Source organism: Chiloscyllium plagiosum, unplaced genomic scaffold (assembly GCF_037043375.1).
Source record: "Chiloscyllium plagiosum isolate Xiang-an unplaced genomic scaffold, Cpla_swu_hap1 HiC_scaffold_14, whole genome shotgun sequence".
Lineage (NCBI taxonomy): Eukaryota > Metazoa > Chordata > Chondrichthyes > Orectolobiformes > Hemiscylliidae > Chiloscyllium > Chiloscyllium plagiosum.
In genome coordinates, this window is record NW_028270152.1 from 44,142,150 (window position 1) to 44,157,314 (window position 15,165).

At 38.8% G+C, this 15,165-nt stretch overlaps 1 protein-coding gene across 14 annotated transcripts in view; it reads right to left on the minus strand.

The window, feature by feature from the left end:
* Positions 1-15,165, minus strand: part of cadpsa (Ca2+-dependent activator protein for secretion a) — a 598,940-nt gene that overhangs the window by 209,360 nt on the left and 374,415 nt on the right. For all 14 annotated transcript variants that reach the window (XM_087994403.1, XM_087994397.1, XM_087994398.1 and 11 more), the window contains exon 10: positions 4,291-4,399. In XM_087994403.1, the coding sequence (XP_087850529.1) occupies positions 4,291-4,399 (109 nt within the window). The remainder of the gene's footprint in view (positions 1-4,290; positions 4,400-15,165) is intronic.

Genomic DNA, 15,165 nt, shown 5'->3' on the forward strand with positions numbered 1-15,165 from the left:
ATTTAACAAACTTTAAGTTTGAAATACTTTTTTAACATTTTTAAGTACCCAAGATGTCTTTCTAATTGTTGCAATCATTCAAGTTTTACACTAATATCTGATTTCTAATACAATAAATATTTCCTTTTTTCCTCAGGCTCTGAATAACATATTTGAAATTAAATCTCTGGTCTTTAAAGTTAGCATTGACTGAACAGTTTGACATCAATGTATGTTTAAAAGGCAACTCAATCTAGTTTCACCACTGGGACTTGCATAATCTTCCTCTCAGAGTCATTAGTCAAATAATTTCAACCACACTGTACCCGGCTGGCCACCCCATTCCATTCTTATCCTAGAGTCTGCACAGGATGCTATTGTACCAGCTGATTGTATACATTTTAACAATTCACTATTTAATATTATACAGGATTGCAGACCTTTGAAATGAAACAACAAATCAATAAGAATGTAATGGAGATGTCAGAGTCCAAGAAACAGGGAGGATTTGGGATAGGAATAGGGCAAAAAAAAAAACTCAGCAGAATTGTTTTGTGGTGTAGGTGCAGGTGTAAATATGTAGTGGCAATATGGCAGAAAGCAAAATGGAAAATATCATATGGCATGTATTGGCATATTAAGTAGCACCTTTCCACCTACTTTGGGCAGGAATGCAGTCGACCCATCTACAGGGCTGCCTAAAAGTATATTTAGAGAAGAAAATAGGTGGCTCCATTTTCATAAGGTTTATACTAACCAATTTTACGAAAGGTCAAAAAACCAATTCTTTGGCCATTGCCAATTTACTGTTGTGAATTTGCAATTACTGTACTTCTAGGATTTTAAAAAAAAATTTGAATTTTGTCCAAATCAGTCAACCATGGCTCAGTTGGTAGCATCCTAACCACGGAGTCAGAAGGTTGTGGGTCTGTGCCACAATCTAAGTTGACACACCAATACAGTATGGAGAAAATGCTGCACTGTTTAAAGTGCTGACTTTAAACTGAGGTCTATCTGCTTTCTCAGGTAAAAGATCTCATGACATATTTTTAACAAAAGCAGGGGAATTAGCCCTGGTAACCAAGTCAATATTTATCTCTCAATCAACATTATTGAAACAGATTATCTGGTCATTGTTACATGAGAGCTTTTTGTGCACAAATTAGAAGCATGTTTCCAACATTACTATAATGACACTTCAAAAAAAAAACTTGACTAAGCCAATGAAATTCCTATCCCGTAAATGAGTCCAAAAAAGGCTTCATTGGCTGTAAAGTGCTTTAAGATATCTGCTGGTCATAAAAGTTTCCAAAAAGATTTGCAAGGATGTTGCCAGGCTTGGAGGTTTTGAACTATAGGGAGAAAGTGAATAGACTGGGGCTATTTTCCCTGGATAGTTGGAGGCTGAGGGGTAACCTTATAGAAGTTTATAAAATCATGAGGGGCATGGATAAGGTGAATAGCTAAGGTCCTTTCTCCAGAGTAGGGCAGTCCAAAACTAGAGGGCACAGGTTTAAGCTGAGGGAGAAAAGATTTAAAAGGGACCTGAGGGGCAACCTTTTCACACAGAGGACAGTGTATGGAATAAACTGCCAGAGGAAATGGTCAAGGCTGATACAATTACAACATTTAAAAGGCATCTGGATGGGTATATGAATAGGAAGGGTTTAGAGGGCTATGGACCAAATGCTGATTAACTGGACTAGATTAGGTTAGGATATCTGGTCAGCATGAACGAGTTGGACTGTGTAGGGTCTGTTTCAATGCTCTACATCTCTGACTCTATAAAGTCTTTATCTCCTCAAATAAAACAAAGAAACCTGCAGTTAGTTCATTTTGATATAATTATGCACAATGAAATGGTGCAATGTTATAATTAAAGTTAACCAGGAATCAGCAACAGTGAGCTTAATCACCCAGCATTGAAAGGTACTGTGTGAGTGAACTAATTAGTTAAATTATAGATGATAAAGAATGAAACCAAAGCTCAGTATGTTCTATAAATGTAGCTTTTGTTATCCAGTTTCAATTTGTAGGGTTTCCTCTCATTTTGATTTGCTACCTTCTCCTTACTATGATTTTCTGCTCTTTGCTATGTCCTGCTTCAGAACATTTAAAGAAAATACTTAGATGAATAATTGAAATGTCAGACCATTCAAGGCTATAGGTGTAATGCAGGTATGTGGGACTAGTATAAGTAGTGATGTATTTTTGGCAATGCAATTGGCTCAAGGGCTTCTTCTGTACTGCATAAATTTATGATTCTGTGATATCACATATATATCTTTTTTCCCATCTCTCTACCCATTATAAGAATTTAATAATACCATGGTACCACAAACACTTCTTAGCTATTAGCAGGCAATAGTAGAGATTCCCTGAGTAGCTTTAATTTCTCCTACTTATTGTTTGGTTTCTGACATTTTAGTTTCATCTTTTGTCAGCAACATGGCTGAGACTGTATTAAAACTGCTGTTCCTGCCCTGAGCACTACTGGTCCAATGTGCTACACTACAAATTCATAATTTTATTAACACCTAAAATATAATGCATCCATACAGCTGCAACTGAAAAAGAATAATCTCTCTAAGTCTGTAGGTGATCCAACAGTCTTATACTTTCTCAAGAGGTCAATCGCTTACATTTTTCCAGTACCACTCATTACCTTAATTACAGAAAGGCACCAATTTAATTCTTGAAACAATAATCTTTATGAAAAAAATATATTTTACACTGTAAGTAAAAAGGTGACATCTGAAGTGCAATGACTAAAGTGTGACAAAGAGTAACTCTGGTATTACTAAATGTAATGTGTAGATCCTTTACGACACTGTCAGTTTATTTCTTATAGTGTTGCATACAGTGAGTGAAGACGGAATATAATTTTGAAATTATCTCGAAAGGGCAGGAGATAATGTCAACAGGATATGTAGATATCATTCAATCCATAATTTAAAGACATATTTGTTTCTTAATAGTACAACATGCTTTGGTTTGACATAACTTATCGTTAAATGTTAAAACTGCTTGCGATTTAAGAAGCAGACTGCTGAAATTCACTACAGGCTGAGAGGCAAAATTGAAAGACTAAAGGACAACAACTGGAGGGAAGGAGGATATAATTAGTGTTCACAATTTTACACAATCAATTTTCATTATAAATGTGGGCATGGCAATTTGTAATGGAAAAATTTGATATGGAATTATCATAAATATATGATGGCAAAAGAGATAGTAGAGAAGAAAGTGTGTACATATGTAAGAATTGCATATATTACCAATGAAGGAATTATGAGGTGAGAGATGCAATCTTACAAGAATTTACAGACCTTTTGTCAGCAACTTTTTAAATGTTGATGGGATCAATGCACCTGGTTTAAAATGTCAGTGTTTCACGATTGACAATTTGAATTAGATTTACATTATTATGTGACAATTATAGCTTAAAGTAGCTGTGACAATGTTCAAGTTATGACTGAACTCCAAGCAATAGTTGGTTATAGCTTCTTGCAAGAGATCAGATGTAGTCAAGTGATAGGCTGCACGGAGGACCTTTTAAATGTACTAAAAAAAGATAGTAAGACTGAGAATTAGTTAGGGGAAAAAAAAAAGTTCAAAAGAGGTGAATGAACAAGTCTGACATTTCTGCCACTTAAACTGGGTGTGTAGGTGCCAGTATTGGACTGGAGTGGACAAAGTTAACAATCACACAACACCAGGTTATGGTTCAACTGGTTTAATTGAAAGTACAAGCTTTCAGAGTGCTGCTCCTTTGTCAGACAGCTACTTGATGAGGAAGCAGCATTCTGAAAGCTTGTACTTCCAAATTAAGCTGTTGGACTATAGGCTGGTGTTGTGTGATTCTTAACTTAATTTGGAGAGGAAGGCAAAGGCAAAGACACAGAGCTCAAGCTTAGAAAAGTGAAGAACATGGAATGATGTACCCAGCTGGAGAATGTACAAATGTAAAGTGTTATTACATTTTGATTGTAAATTTTTAATTCAACTTGTGATGGAAACACAGACGGAGGGATGTTTCCAACAGAAGACATGACAGTGTGGACTTCTGTTAAGTGGGTTCTACAAAAAGCCATAGTCCATCTTGACAGGTCATTGCCAAGGTAGAGAAAACAAACATTACAGTGAGTGGTGCTGGACATTTGCTGTTGCCATCACGAATAAACCTTTTCTAAATTATGGTTATGACAAAACAGTCAGGTCAAGCCAAAGAAAAGCCACTTGCTTCGCAGTTATTTCATGTTTTATGTTAGTATTTTCTCTAGATGTCAGTATTGAATTAAAGCGTTTCACCTGGCTGTGGGTCAGTGTAATCCACTGTGTATCCGTCCAGTTGCAGCAGTTCCTGAGGTTCAGCTTTTTTCTCCCGGTAACTGCACATTGCAAATGTATATTGGCTGACCTGAATAAAGAGAAACCATTCAATGTAATTCTGAATTGGCTTTAAAATTGTGAAACTTCATAACAAAGTCTACACATTTGCTGAAAGCTTTGTTTTACAAGCCATTATTGAGACATCTTGTCTACTGCCAGCACAAGTTGGGAAATACAAAGCAAATTGTTTTGAAAATCACAACCAATGGAGACTGGGGAAATTTGCCGTTAATGATGCATACTTGAAAACGTGTCACTAATTAATTAGTTGCTTCCTTAAAGGTGGCTCAAGGATATATCTTAATTGAAGACAGTAATGCAGGCTGGACTTATCAGAGACGAACATGATATGGCTGCAGAAGATGTGGGCAGGTTTCTTGGTGAGAGTTTTGTCTCTGGTTTCACAGCAAGTGATGATACACACATCCTTGTTAAACAGTGGTGAGAAATATTTGATAAAAATCACCATAATGAGAAGGAATGTATCAAAGCACTAGCCACTTCAAAAGGAGGATAAATCGCCACCCCCAAATGAATTATTAGAGGAAGCCCAGGTGGAAATACTGAATGCTCTGAGGATCAATTTCCAAACTTTGCTAGATTTAGACATGGGTCAAAAGAACTGAAGGTCTGCAGGTCTAAATTCACTCGTGGGATATGAGCGTTGCATTTGGGCCAGCATTTATTGCTCATTCTGAGTTACCCTTGAGAAGATGGTGGTGAGCAACCTTCTTAAACAGATGCAGTCCATGTGCTGTCGACAGACCCACAATGCCATTAAGGAGGGAATTCCAGGATTTTGACCCAGTGACAATGAAGGAATGGTGAATATATTTCCAAAGCAGAATGGTGAGTGGCTTGGAGGGGAGCTTGCATGTGGTGGTGTTCCCACGTGTCTGCTGCCCTTGACCTTCTAGATGGAAGTGGTCATGGGTTTGTAAGATGCTGTCTAAGGATCTTTGGTGAATTTCTGCAGTACATCTCGTACTTAGTATACACTACTGCTACCAGGCATTGGTGGTGAGGGAGTGGATGTGGTGCCAATCAAACAGGCTGCTTTGTCCTGGATGGTGTCAAGTTTCTTCAGTGGTTTTGGAGTTGCATCCATCCAGGCAAGTGGGGAGTATTGCATTGCACTCCTGACTTATGCACTGTAGATGGTGGACAAGCTTTGGAGTATCAGGAGGCAAGTTCCTTGCCACAGCATTCCTGGTCTCTGACATGTTCTTGTAGCCACTGTATTTATATGGTGAGTCCACTTGAGTTTCTGGTGAATGGTAACACCTAAGATGTTGATGTTGGGGGAATTCAGCCATAGTAACACCACTGAATTTCAAGGGGTGGTGATTAAATTGTCTCCTATTAGAGATGTTCATTGCCTGGCATTTGTGTGGCACGAATGTGACTTACCACTTATCAGCCCAACTCTGGATACTGTCCAGATCTTGCTGCATTTGAACTTGGACTGCTTAAGTATCGGAGGAATCGTAAATGATGCTGAACATTGTGCAATCATCAGCGAACATCCTCACTTCTGGCCTTATGGAGGGAAGGTCGTTGATGAAGCAGTTGAATGTGTTTGGGTCTACAGCACTAGCCTGAGGAACTCCTGCAGAGATGTCCTGGTGCTGAGATTACTGACCTCCAATAATCACAACCATTCTCCTATGTGCCAGGTATGACTCCAAGCAGTGGATAGTTGCCACCTGATTTCTATTGATTCCAGTTTTGGTAGGGCTCCTTGATGCCACACTTGGTCAAATGTGGCCTTGATGTCAAGGGCTGTCACTCTTACCTCACCTCTGGGATTCAGCTCCTTTATCCAAGCTTGAACCAAGGATATACTGAGATCAGGAGCTAAATGGCTGAACCCAAACTTGGCATCACTGAGCAGGTTATTGCTGAGTAGCTTCTGCTTGCCAGCAATGTTGGTGATACGTTCTATCACATTACTGCTGATTGTGAGGCGGTAAGTGGCCAGTTGGATTTGTCCTACTTTGTGTGTTCAGGACATACCTGAGCAATTTTTCACATTGTCAGGGAGATGTCAGTATTTTAACTGGACTAGAACAGCTTGACTAGCTCAGTGGGACTTGAAATACTTTTTAAAGATATATCCTGGTCAATCTGACCTCGCTAGTGGGCAAATGACTGGAATCAATGCGAACAGACAGGATTAACTGTATTTAGAAATACACAAATTAATCAGATAATCAGCATGGTTTTGGTAAGGGAGGTCCTGCGTTAGTTAATCTTTTGTGGAAGCAACAAGGATGATTCTAGAGGAGGTTGTCTGCATTAATTTTGGTGAGGTATTTGACATGGCAGACTGGTCAGAAAACTTAAAGGGATATTGGGGAATATAGTGAATTGGATCTAAAATTGGCTCAGTAATGGGAAACAAAGGGTATTAGTCAACAGATTTTTTTGGCAATAGAAAACAGTTTCCAGTGGTGTTTCACAGGATCGGTGCTATGTCCTTTGCTGTTTGTGGCATATACTAACATTTTGAACTTAAATGAGGGAACTGTGATTGGAAAATCTGCATAAAATATAAAAATAGGGTGCGTAGTTGATAGAGAATGACTGTCAACCTCAGGATGATATCAACAGTATAGCTGAGGGGGCAGAATAGTGGTAAATGGAATTCAATCTAGAAAAAGTGCAAGGTTCTGTATTTGAAGAGAGCAAACAAAATAAGGGAATAAATAGGAGGATATTGAGATGGGTAAAGGAAATGAAAGACCTTGGAGTTTATGTCAACTGGGCTCTGAAGGTAGCAGGAGAGGTAGATAAAGTGGTAAAGAAGGGATAAGGGTTGCTTTACTTCATTGGGTGATAAATATAAAAGCAGGAATGTAATGTTGGAACTATGTGGGATACTGCTTAGGCCACAGCTGGAGTTCTTTGTATAGTTGACATTACAGGAAAGATATAACTGGTTTGGAGAGAATACAGAGAAGGTTTGTGTGAATCATGTCAGTGCTTGGATGTTGCAGTTATGAGGCAAAATGATGGGCTTGTCTCTAGTCCCCTGGTAGACAAAGATTTAAAGAGAATGGTAGAAAGCGATGTGAAGAACCATGCTCTCACCGAGATGATAGGGAGGGTTTGCTATTTGCTGCCTATTTTGGTGGTTGAGGCAGCAGCCTCACCTTATTTCAAAGGAACCTGGATCAGCTCCTGGAAACTGCAAGGCAATAGACCAGGTGCTGGTGAGAGGGATTAGAATGTGCAGCTACTTTATTCAGACACAATGTGCTGAATGACATCTTCCTGTGCGTTAACTGTTCTATGGTTCTGAGGTAAACTAAAATAAAGAAAACTCTTTTAAGAGTGAAGCTTTGAAAGTGAGGGATCATTACAATATTTCACAGCCATGGTAATGCTGTAAGCTTTTTAAAAAGATTTACATCATGCTGGTAATGGCCCTGCTAGCTCAGACATGTGATAGTTGGTATCAATTTTACCTGGTTTGTTTGGGGGCATGACCTTACCTTGTAGAATAACTTATTTAAATTCATGAAATCTTTTTATAAATGAACCTCAGGTTCAAGAAAAATGGAGGAATAACAGGCAAAAGGAGGATGTGGGAGAAATATCTTATGAATGGCATGGCATGAATAGAAGAAAACTCATGCCCTCAAATGAGAAAGTGAGCTAATGTTGTTCTTGGAGAAGCAGATTTGGAAAAAAATTAAGAATTTATCTTAACAGCCATGTTATAAATTCTCCTAAATATTAACCACTATCAGGTACTGCATATATGTAATTTATACAAAATAAATACATTTATACAAAATAAATGCATATCAAAACAAAAATAATATTGAGTAAATGCTACATTTCCTGTCTTATTCTGAAATAATGTATAAGTATACCCATGTTTTGGAAACGTCTAATGGAGCAGAAACCATAAGAATGCAGAACTGCTCACCTTGTGAATTCATTTGAGGAATACACTTCTTAGGACCCTGAACTAACCTATGCTATTGTACTAGCCTATAGTTGTACTAATGTTCATGCACCCTATCATTCAGATCAGAAAATGCTAGGACTGACATCCTGTCATAAACAATGTGAGTTGACCGTCTTGGTGCCAGTCATGTTTAACAATTCTTAAATCTCAGTCATCAGAGCAATTGTTGTCAGAACTGCTGTAAACGGCAGCTCCCACTCCTCTTAGTTTGCTTCTGGATAACATGCTGAATTCAATGTCACGTTCTTGATGCAAGTCACTGAGCCACAGGGTCTCTTTCAGGCTCTGTGAGCCTCAACATGCCTTCAGGACACCATCAGATTGCATCAGGCCCCAGACAGCATTTGGCGATGAAGTTTTGAATTGTTTGAAAGGAAAAGCTGTTGTAAAGCAAAGGATTCTCCAGGCTTCAGGCTGGGTGTTTACACAGTGTCAACTATTTAAAGCTTTCAAAGGTATGGAGACTAACTATAACTCCAAATTAGGTCCTTTGGTTTACCTCATTCCATACGTATGCCATGTTAAGCTCTACAGTCTCAATGACTACAACTAACTCAGTCAATAGTGTCTCAACACTCTAATTGCCTCCCACTCTACATCACAGCCTCTAAATAATTTGTGAACAGCTGAAGCTCTTAGACATTTTAGCAAAAAGGGAGAAGCAATTTCTAACGATAGCCTGCATTAGAATTTTGGGGACTTCTTTTCCTAATAATTTACAAGGACATCTAAATAGGGTCCTGTGGTGCTAGCAGCAATTGTCATGTACATGTCACATGTCTAACAAATAATCACTGCAATTTTGAATTGTTTGAAATTGGCTGTGCGTCTGTACCGATTTATTGGTTAAAGAAATAGGTGGTAATACATCTCATTGGCATTTTCCCATTTTCAGGACAACTCTTTCTTGCAGATGGCTGGGTTTCAGCAAGATGACAATTTGGTTGCGAGTTAGCAGATACGTAAAGGTTCTCCCACAATGAGGACATCTGTTGTCAGCTGGTAGAGGTGGCTACCTACATGCAGCTGCCCTCTGTCTTTCTCTCACTGCTTTCCCTTAGTGGTTTCTCTCGTTGGTTGGAGGTTCTTGATGGTATTTTTGATGACATATCACCATTTTGGTCATCATTGGGCATCTGCTTCCAATGTGTTGATGTTAATAGGTTAAAGATTCATGGATGACTGCAGATTGTTTCTGAAACATTTCCTTTGGTTCCTGTATGTACAAGGCTTCATGTCAGAGTTCTGAATACATGACCTGTTCAGGTATTCTTGAGTTAGGCATTCCTTTCATACTTCTGTAACAACCTTCAAACATATGCCCTCTAATGACTACTTGGATATATTTTCTCTGTTTACCTGATTTAAAACCCTTTATAATTCTGAACATCTCTTTTGTATCTCCTCTTAATTGTCATCAATCACAGTGATCAGAAGGAAACTGGAGACTTCCAAGCTTTTTCACTTGAGCAATTCCTCCTATCAGTCACTTACTTTTCATCTACCAATAAGAACATTCTGAAAATGTGACTTTAAAATATTTCTTATGTCAGAGTGATTGACAGGGCAGGCAACTAACTCTGACATTGCATGAAATCTAGAGGAAAGAATGAACATGTAATTATTTGTGTCTTTCATGATCTTAGTATTTCCCTAAAGTGGTTCCTCATCAATGAAATACTTTTAAAGCACAATTATTCTTCTCATATGGGAAAACACTGCAGCTAGTTTGTACACAACAACATTCAAATAGGAGTGGGATGTACAATGAGGTAATTTAGTTTTAATGATGCAGATTGAAGGATAAATGTTAGCCAAAACACTAAGTGAATTATCTGACTCTGTCAAATAATATTATGGTATTGTCTTCATCCACCTGAGAGGAAAAAAATGAGCTTCATATATTATCTCATCAAAAAAGTGGCACCTCTGTCAGTACAGTGCTCCAGCCATCCTGCACAGAAATGCCAGCCTAGGTTATGTGCTCAAATTCCTTAAGCAGTGACAGTACTAGCATTATGCCAAGGCTGACACCAGTAACTAAACACCTTGTCAGTACTTTTTGTTTTATGGAATGGTACTGTTTAAATTTATTCTACAAATATTAAAAAGATTGTGATTCCCAAAATGGTTCAGTAGGAAAGTATGTCAAATAGCATTGTAAAGTGATATCAATTGGGAATGCCTCAGATTTGGTCCCTTGTATATGTTGAGCTATTTATCTTGGGGTGGTGGCAAGGAAGTCATAGGGATCGTGGGAATTGGACAATAACATGAAAAGTATGCAAAACTACTATGGAAAATAGTCAGGAATCACAGGAGTCACAGGAGTCTGCAGAGGTATGTAGACAGGTTAAGGGAGTGGGAAAAACTTGGCAGATGGAATATAATTTGGGAAAATGTGAGGCTATCCACTTTGGCAGGAAAAATAGAGGAGCTGAATATTATTTAAATGGAGAAAGATTGCAAAAAGCTACACAAAGAATGATTAGGGAGTCCAAATGCATAAATCACAAAAAGCTTGCACAGAGGTTCTGCAGATAAGTGGGGAAGGAAAATAGGAGGGGGTGGAATATAAACACAAGGAAGCTTTACTGAAACTATACAATATACTAGTTAGACCACCTGGGGGTGTTGTGTAAAGGTTTAGTTTCCTTTACACAAAATGTAAAGGAAAGATACACTGGCATTGGTGGCAGTCCAGAGAAGGTTCACTGGATTGATCTCGGATATGAAAGGATTTACTCATGAAGAGAGTTTCAGTACGTTGGTCCTCATTGTAGCTTCGAAGAAACATACGCGATTCTGAGGGGGGGTGGGGGGTAAGGGGGAGGCTTGACAGAGTAGATGTGTAAGGTTATTTCCTCTATACTTACACAACATTAATTCCATCAAAGGGACTGGAACAGTCCTCTGTACTGCGAGTAACCATATCAACAAAGTGCATGCTATTCTTAATATCAGAGGGCTGCGGGAAGATAAATTTCCCAGTTAAATGGGAAAATGGTTTCGGGCTTCCGCCGTAGGTCTTGGAATGTATTCCCCATGGTGGGGGGGGGGGGGGGGGGGGGGGGAGAACTACTGTACAATTCTACTGTAGCAGGCAGAATGGAGACAGTTATTTTGGAGATAAATATTCAATAATGGTCATAATTCATGTTCCTTCTGTTGTTTATTATTTTATATAGAGATCTTGCTCTTGTTTGTCCATTTTTGACTCATACCAAGCATGAATTTCATTCCCTCGAAAACAATACCCCCTAATTTCAGCTTTAAAAATGTCTTCAAAATTTGACCTATACATGAGTATATATGGTAGTTTCTGCAAGTTTTCCAAGTTTTATGTGGTGGAAGATTCCTTCTCATTTGCAAAGATCATATATTATCTGTATGTTGATAGCTATGCAGCTCCCTATGCTTGCAAATCTGTTCACCAATGTACCATTCAAAGAAGCCATATACATATGCACTTCAGCACTATATCATTGTGACCTACATCCACCATCATTGTGTGAATCAGTAATTGTCGAACTTACGAACTCATACTGCTGTGTCCATTTCGACAACAGCATGTACACCCGAATAGATTATGTTGATATGGGATCCCCACTAGGTCCGGCTCCAGATTTCAAGAAAATGTATTATCAATGGAATGATCATAACTTTCTACCCCTTTCATATTTTTAAAATGCAGATATGTTTATGATCTGTCAGATTACTTAATGGGCTCCAATCTGTTCATTTGAATCAAATTTACATTTCAAATGGAAAAGACAAATGAGGTCCCTTTCCTTGCTGCCCTCATTGAGAAATCTGCGGAAGGTTCCCGAAGCCTACCTTCACTGGTCAGTATATGCATTGACACTCATACAGTTCCACGCACTAAAAGACTGGCCTCTAGGCAACCTCAAAGAGGACCCGAAACATTTGTTCACCATAAAAACGTAATGTTAAAATAAGATGTATCAAATTCATTCTATGGGATGGTGGTTACCCTGATCAGATTACTTTTTTCACTGCTCAAATGAGTAATGTGTTGCACGAATTTCACGATACGTGCGATGCCAGGTAACTACGCTATATGTCCAAAAGACTCATGGAGTGTTGTCAAGGAACATGCTCACAATAAGTACTGACTGTACCCATCCAACCCATGTTTGTAAAATACACAACACAGTGTCTAAAAGTAGGTATGATTCTGCAACTGGACATTTGCTGGACAATCCTGAATGTGATTAGATTAGATTAGATTAGATTACATTACAGTGTGGAAACAGGCCCTTCGGCCCAACAAGCCCACACCGACCCGCCGAAGCGCAACCCACCCATATCCCTACATTTACCCTTTACCTAACACTACGGGCAATTTAGCATGGCCAATTCACCTGACCTGCACATCTTTGGATTGTGGGAGGAAACCGGAGCACCCGGAGGAAACCCACGCAGACACGGGGAGAACATGCAAACTCCACACAGTCAGTCGCCTGAGGCGGGAATTGAACCCAGATCTCTGGCGCTGTGAGGCAACAGTGCTAACCACTGTGCCACCGTGCCGCCCAGTGTTAGGAATTACACTGACAATGCGTGCACTGGAAGCTCTACATATGTACAGGATCTTGTTTTCTTTACATTGAGGAAGAGCAAGTAGAGACACTGCACCTGTTTTAACTCAACAAGATAAGTTCTTAGGGCAATGCCCTGACCAGAGTCAACATGCCTGGTTTAACATTTAAACAATGCTTAATCAACCTGTTTGGACACGTCATTTTCACACCTCTGGGGTAAGTGAGACTTGAACCATCAGATTTCGTCCCAGATGAAGGGGCATTACCAGTGTGCCACAAGACCCTCTAAGTCCTCATTCTCTGACTCAGAAGCAAACCTGAGCCACAGCATTGAAAGTGCTAAATCTGAAACACAACACCACCAGTGAACCTAAACTTCACCATCTACCATGGTGGGATCTGAATCCTACAGCATTACCCTTTATACTTGGATTACAAGTCCAGTGACAATATCACTACGCTGCTGTATTCCACCATTTGAACATATGAATCTATCACACTAGCTAATGCTGTTGGATGGTATCAGGTATGTTGATGTGCTGAATAATTGTGATTGAAGGCATTGTGTAATCGCTGTACTCCTAATTAATGCAGCAGCCCATTAGAGGGCCTCATATTCCAGCCATTAACTCCACCCCCTTTAAAAATACTTACTCCTCCCACTTTGGGTGCTGATTTCCTATTTTAAACCTCCAATGTGCAGTTAATTTGTGGATCAATGTGAAAGCTTTAAACTTTGAGTTCACTGTTGTGATTTGCAGGTTCCCTCTGTGATCCTAAATATTCACCTGTACTGCGTTGTGATCCCTGTTTCCCAGAGGACCCTTTGCACGCTCTCTGATGATAATACACAAAGGCTAATCAAAACAATGTCCCCATTTTACCCTGGAGCCCTGACTATCAAGGTCACAATGTCCTTGCTAGTCCCAATACACTCCCCATTTTAAATGAACATGACTCTCCCTGAACCCCTCCACTTTGAGAATATCCAGTGCCCCCCGCTCCCTTTCTTACTGGGTCCCACTCCACTCCACTATACTCAATTGTCCCCTCTATCTGTAAACATTCCCTCAGCTAGCCAGTACAATTTTGATGTCATGGACAGATACTAGAAACATCACTGTGTGTATATAGTCTAGCCTCATATAGGAAATCTATTTTAATAGGTCAGGTATTGTAACATATTATACCAAAAACAACTGCAACAGAGCAGTAGTTTTCAGAAAAGTAATAAAAACACCAGTGCCATGAATAGTTTTCTCTAACTTCATTTCATAGGACATATAAAGGAAATAATAAAAATCCCAAATCAATGGGAAAGTTCTTAAACATTATCAAAAGGTATAAAATGTCTTCCTCCTGTCTACCAATGAAGATGACACTGAAGGTAAAATGTTGCAACTGCTACACTGTACAATTAAATCAGTGTATCAAAATGTACTTTACAAAGTATGCCAAGTTATGGAGGACAAGCTGACACACTTTCCCAACAAAGGACTGAAAATGCATTTCTTGGCAAAAATTTTATTTTTCAAGTGGGAAATTCTTTAATCATGTCATTCTGCAGAGCTAAAGCTAATTATATTTTGATCAATGACACACTGAACATGTTTGGTTATACTAGTAACTACACAAAATAATTTATAGATAATGGAAATTAAGACGCAGTGCATATGAATCTAAACAAGAAGGTTAATTGTTTGTTTTATTGAACTACGGATGAGACAAACACCTTTAATGTTAGCATCTTTTATGTGTATGCAAAGCATTATGAGATCTGCACCGACTATAAGGAGAGGTTGCCAGTATGTTTTGACCATATTAATTCAGTGCTACCACCTACTGTTCATTATACACTGTTACAAATAACAGCTTACTCATTGGGCACTTAATTCGCTTTTAGTCTTCTGACTTTTGCACAATTAAAGCATTTGTTCAAACCCGGATGCTGGTTGTGCCAGGATGGTGGGAAGGGAGGAAAATGGAGATCATTGACATTTTTGTTTTCTTACATGGTGAATGTCAATTAGAAATGGAAATAATCAGATTCTGTAGCAATACTAATAACAATTGGTATTTATATTGCACAGAAAATCTCAAAAATGTGCTGTATGGAGATGTAAGCAAGATGGACATTTTAAGTACAATGGATTGGATTAATTATATGGAGTGACAAAAAAGGGTTGGTAAAAGAGCTGGGTGCTAAGAAATCATTTGTAAATGTAGAAGCAGGCAAAGAGAGAGGATATT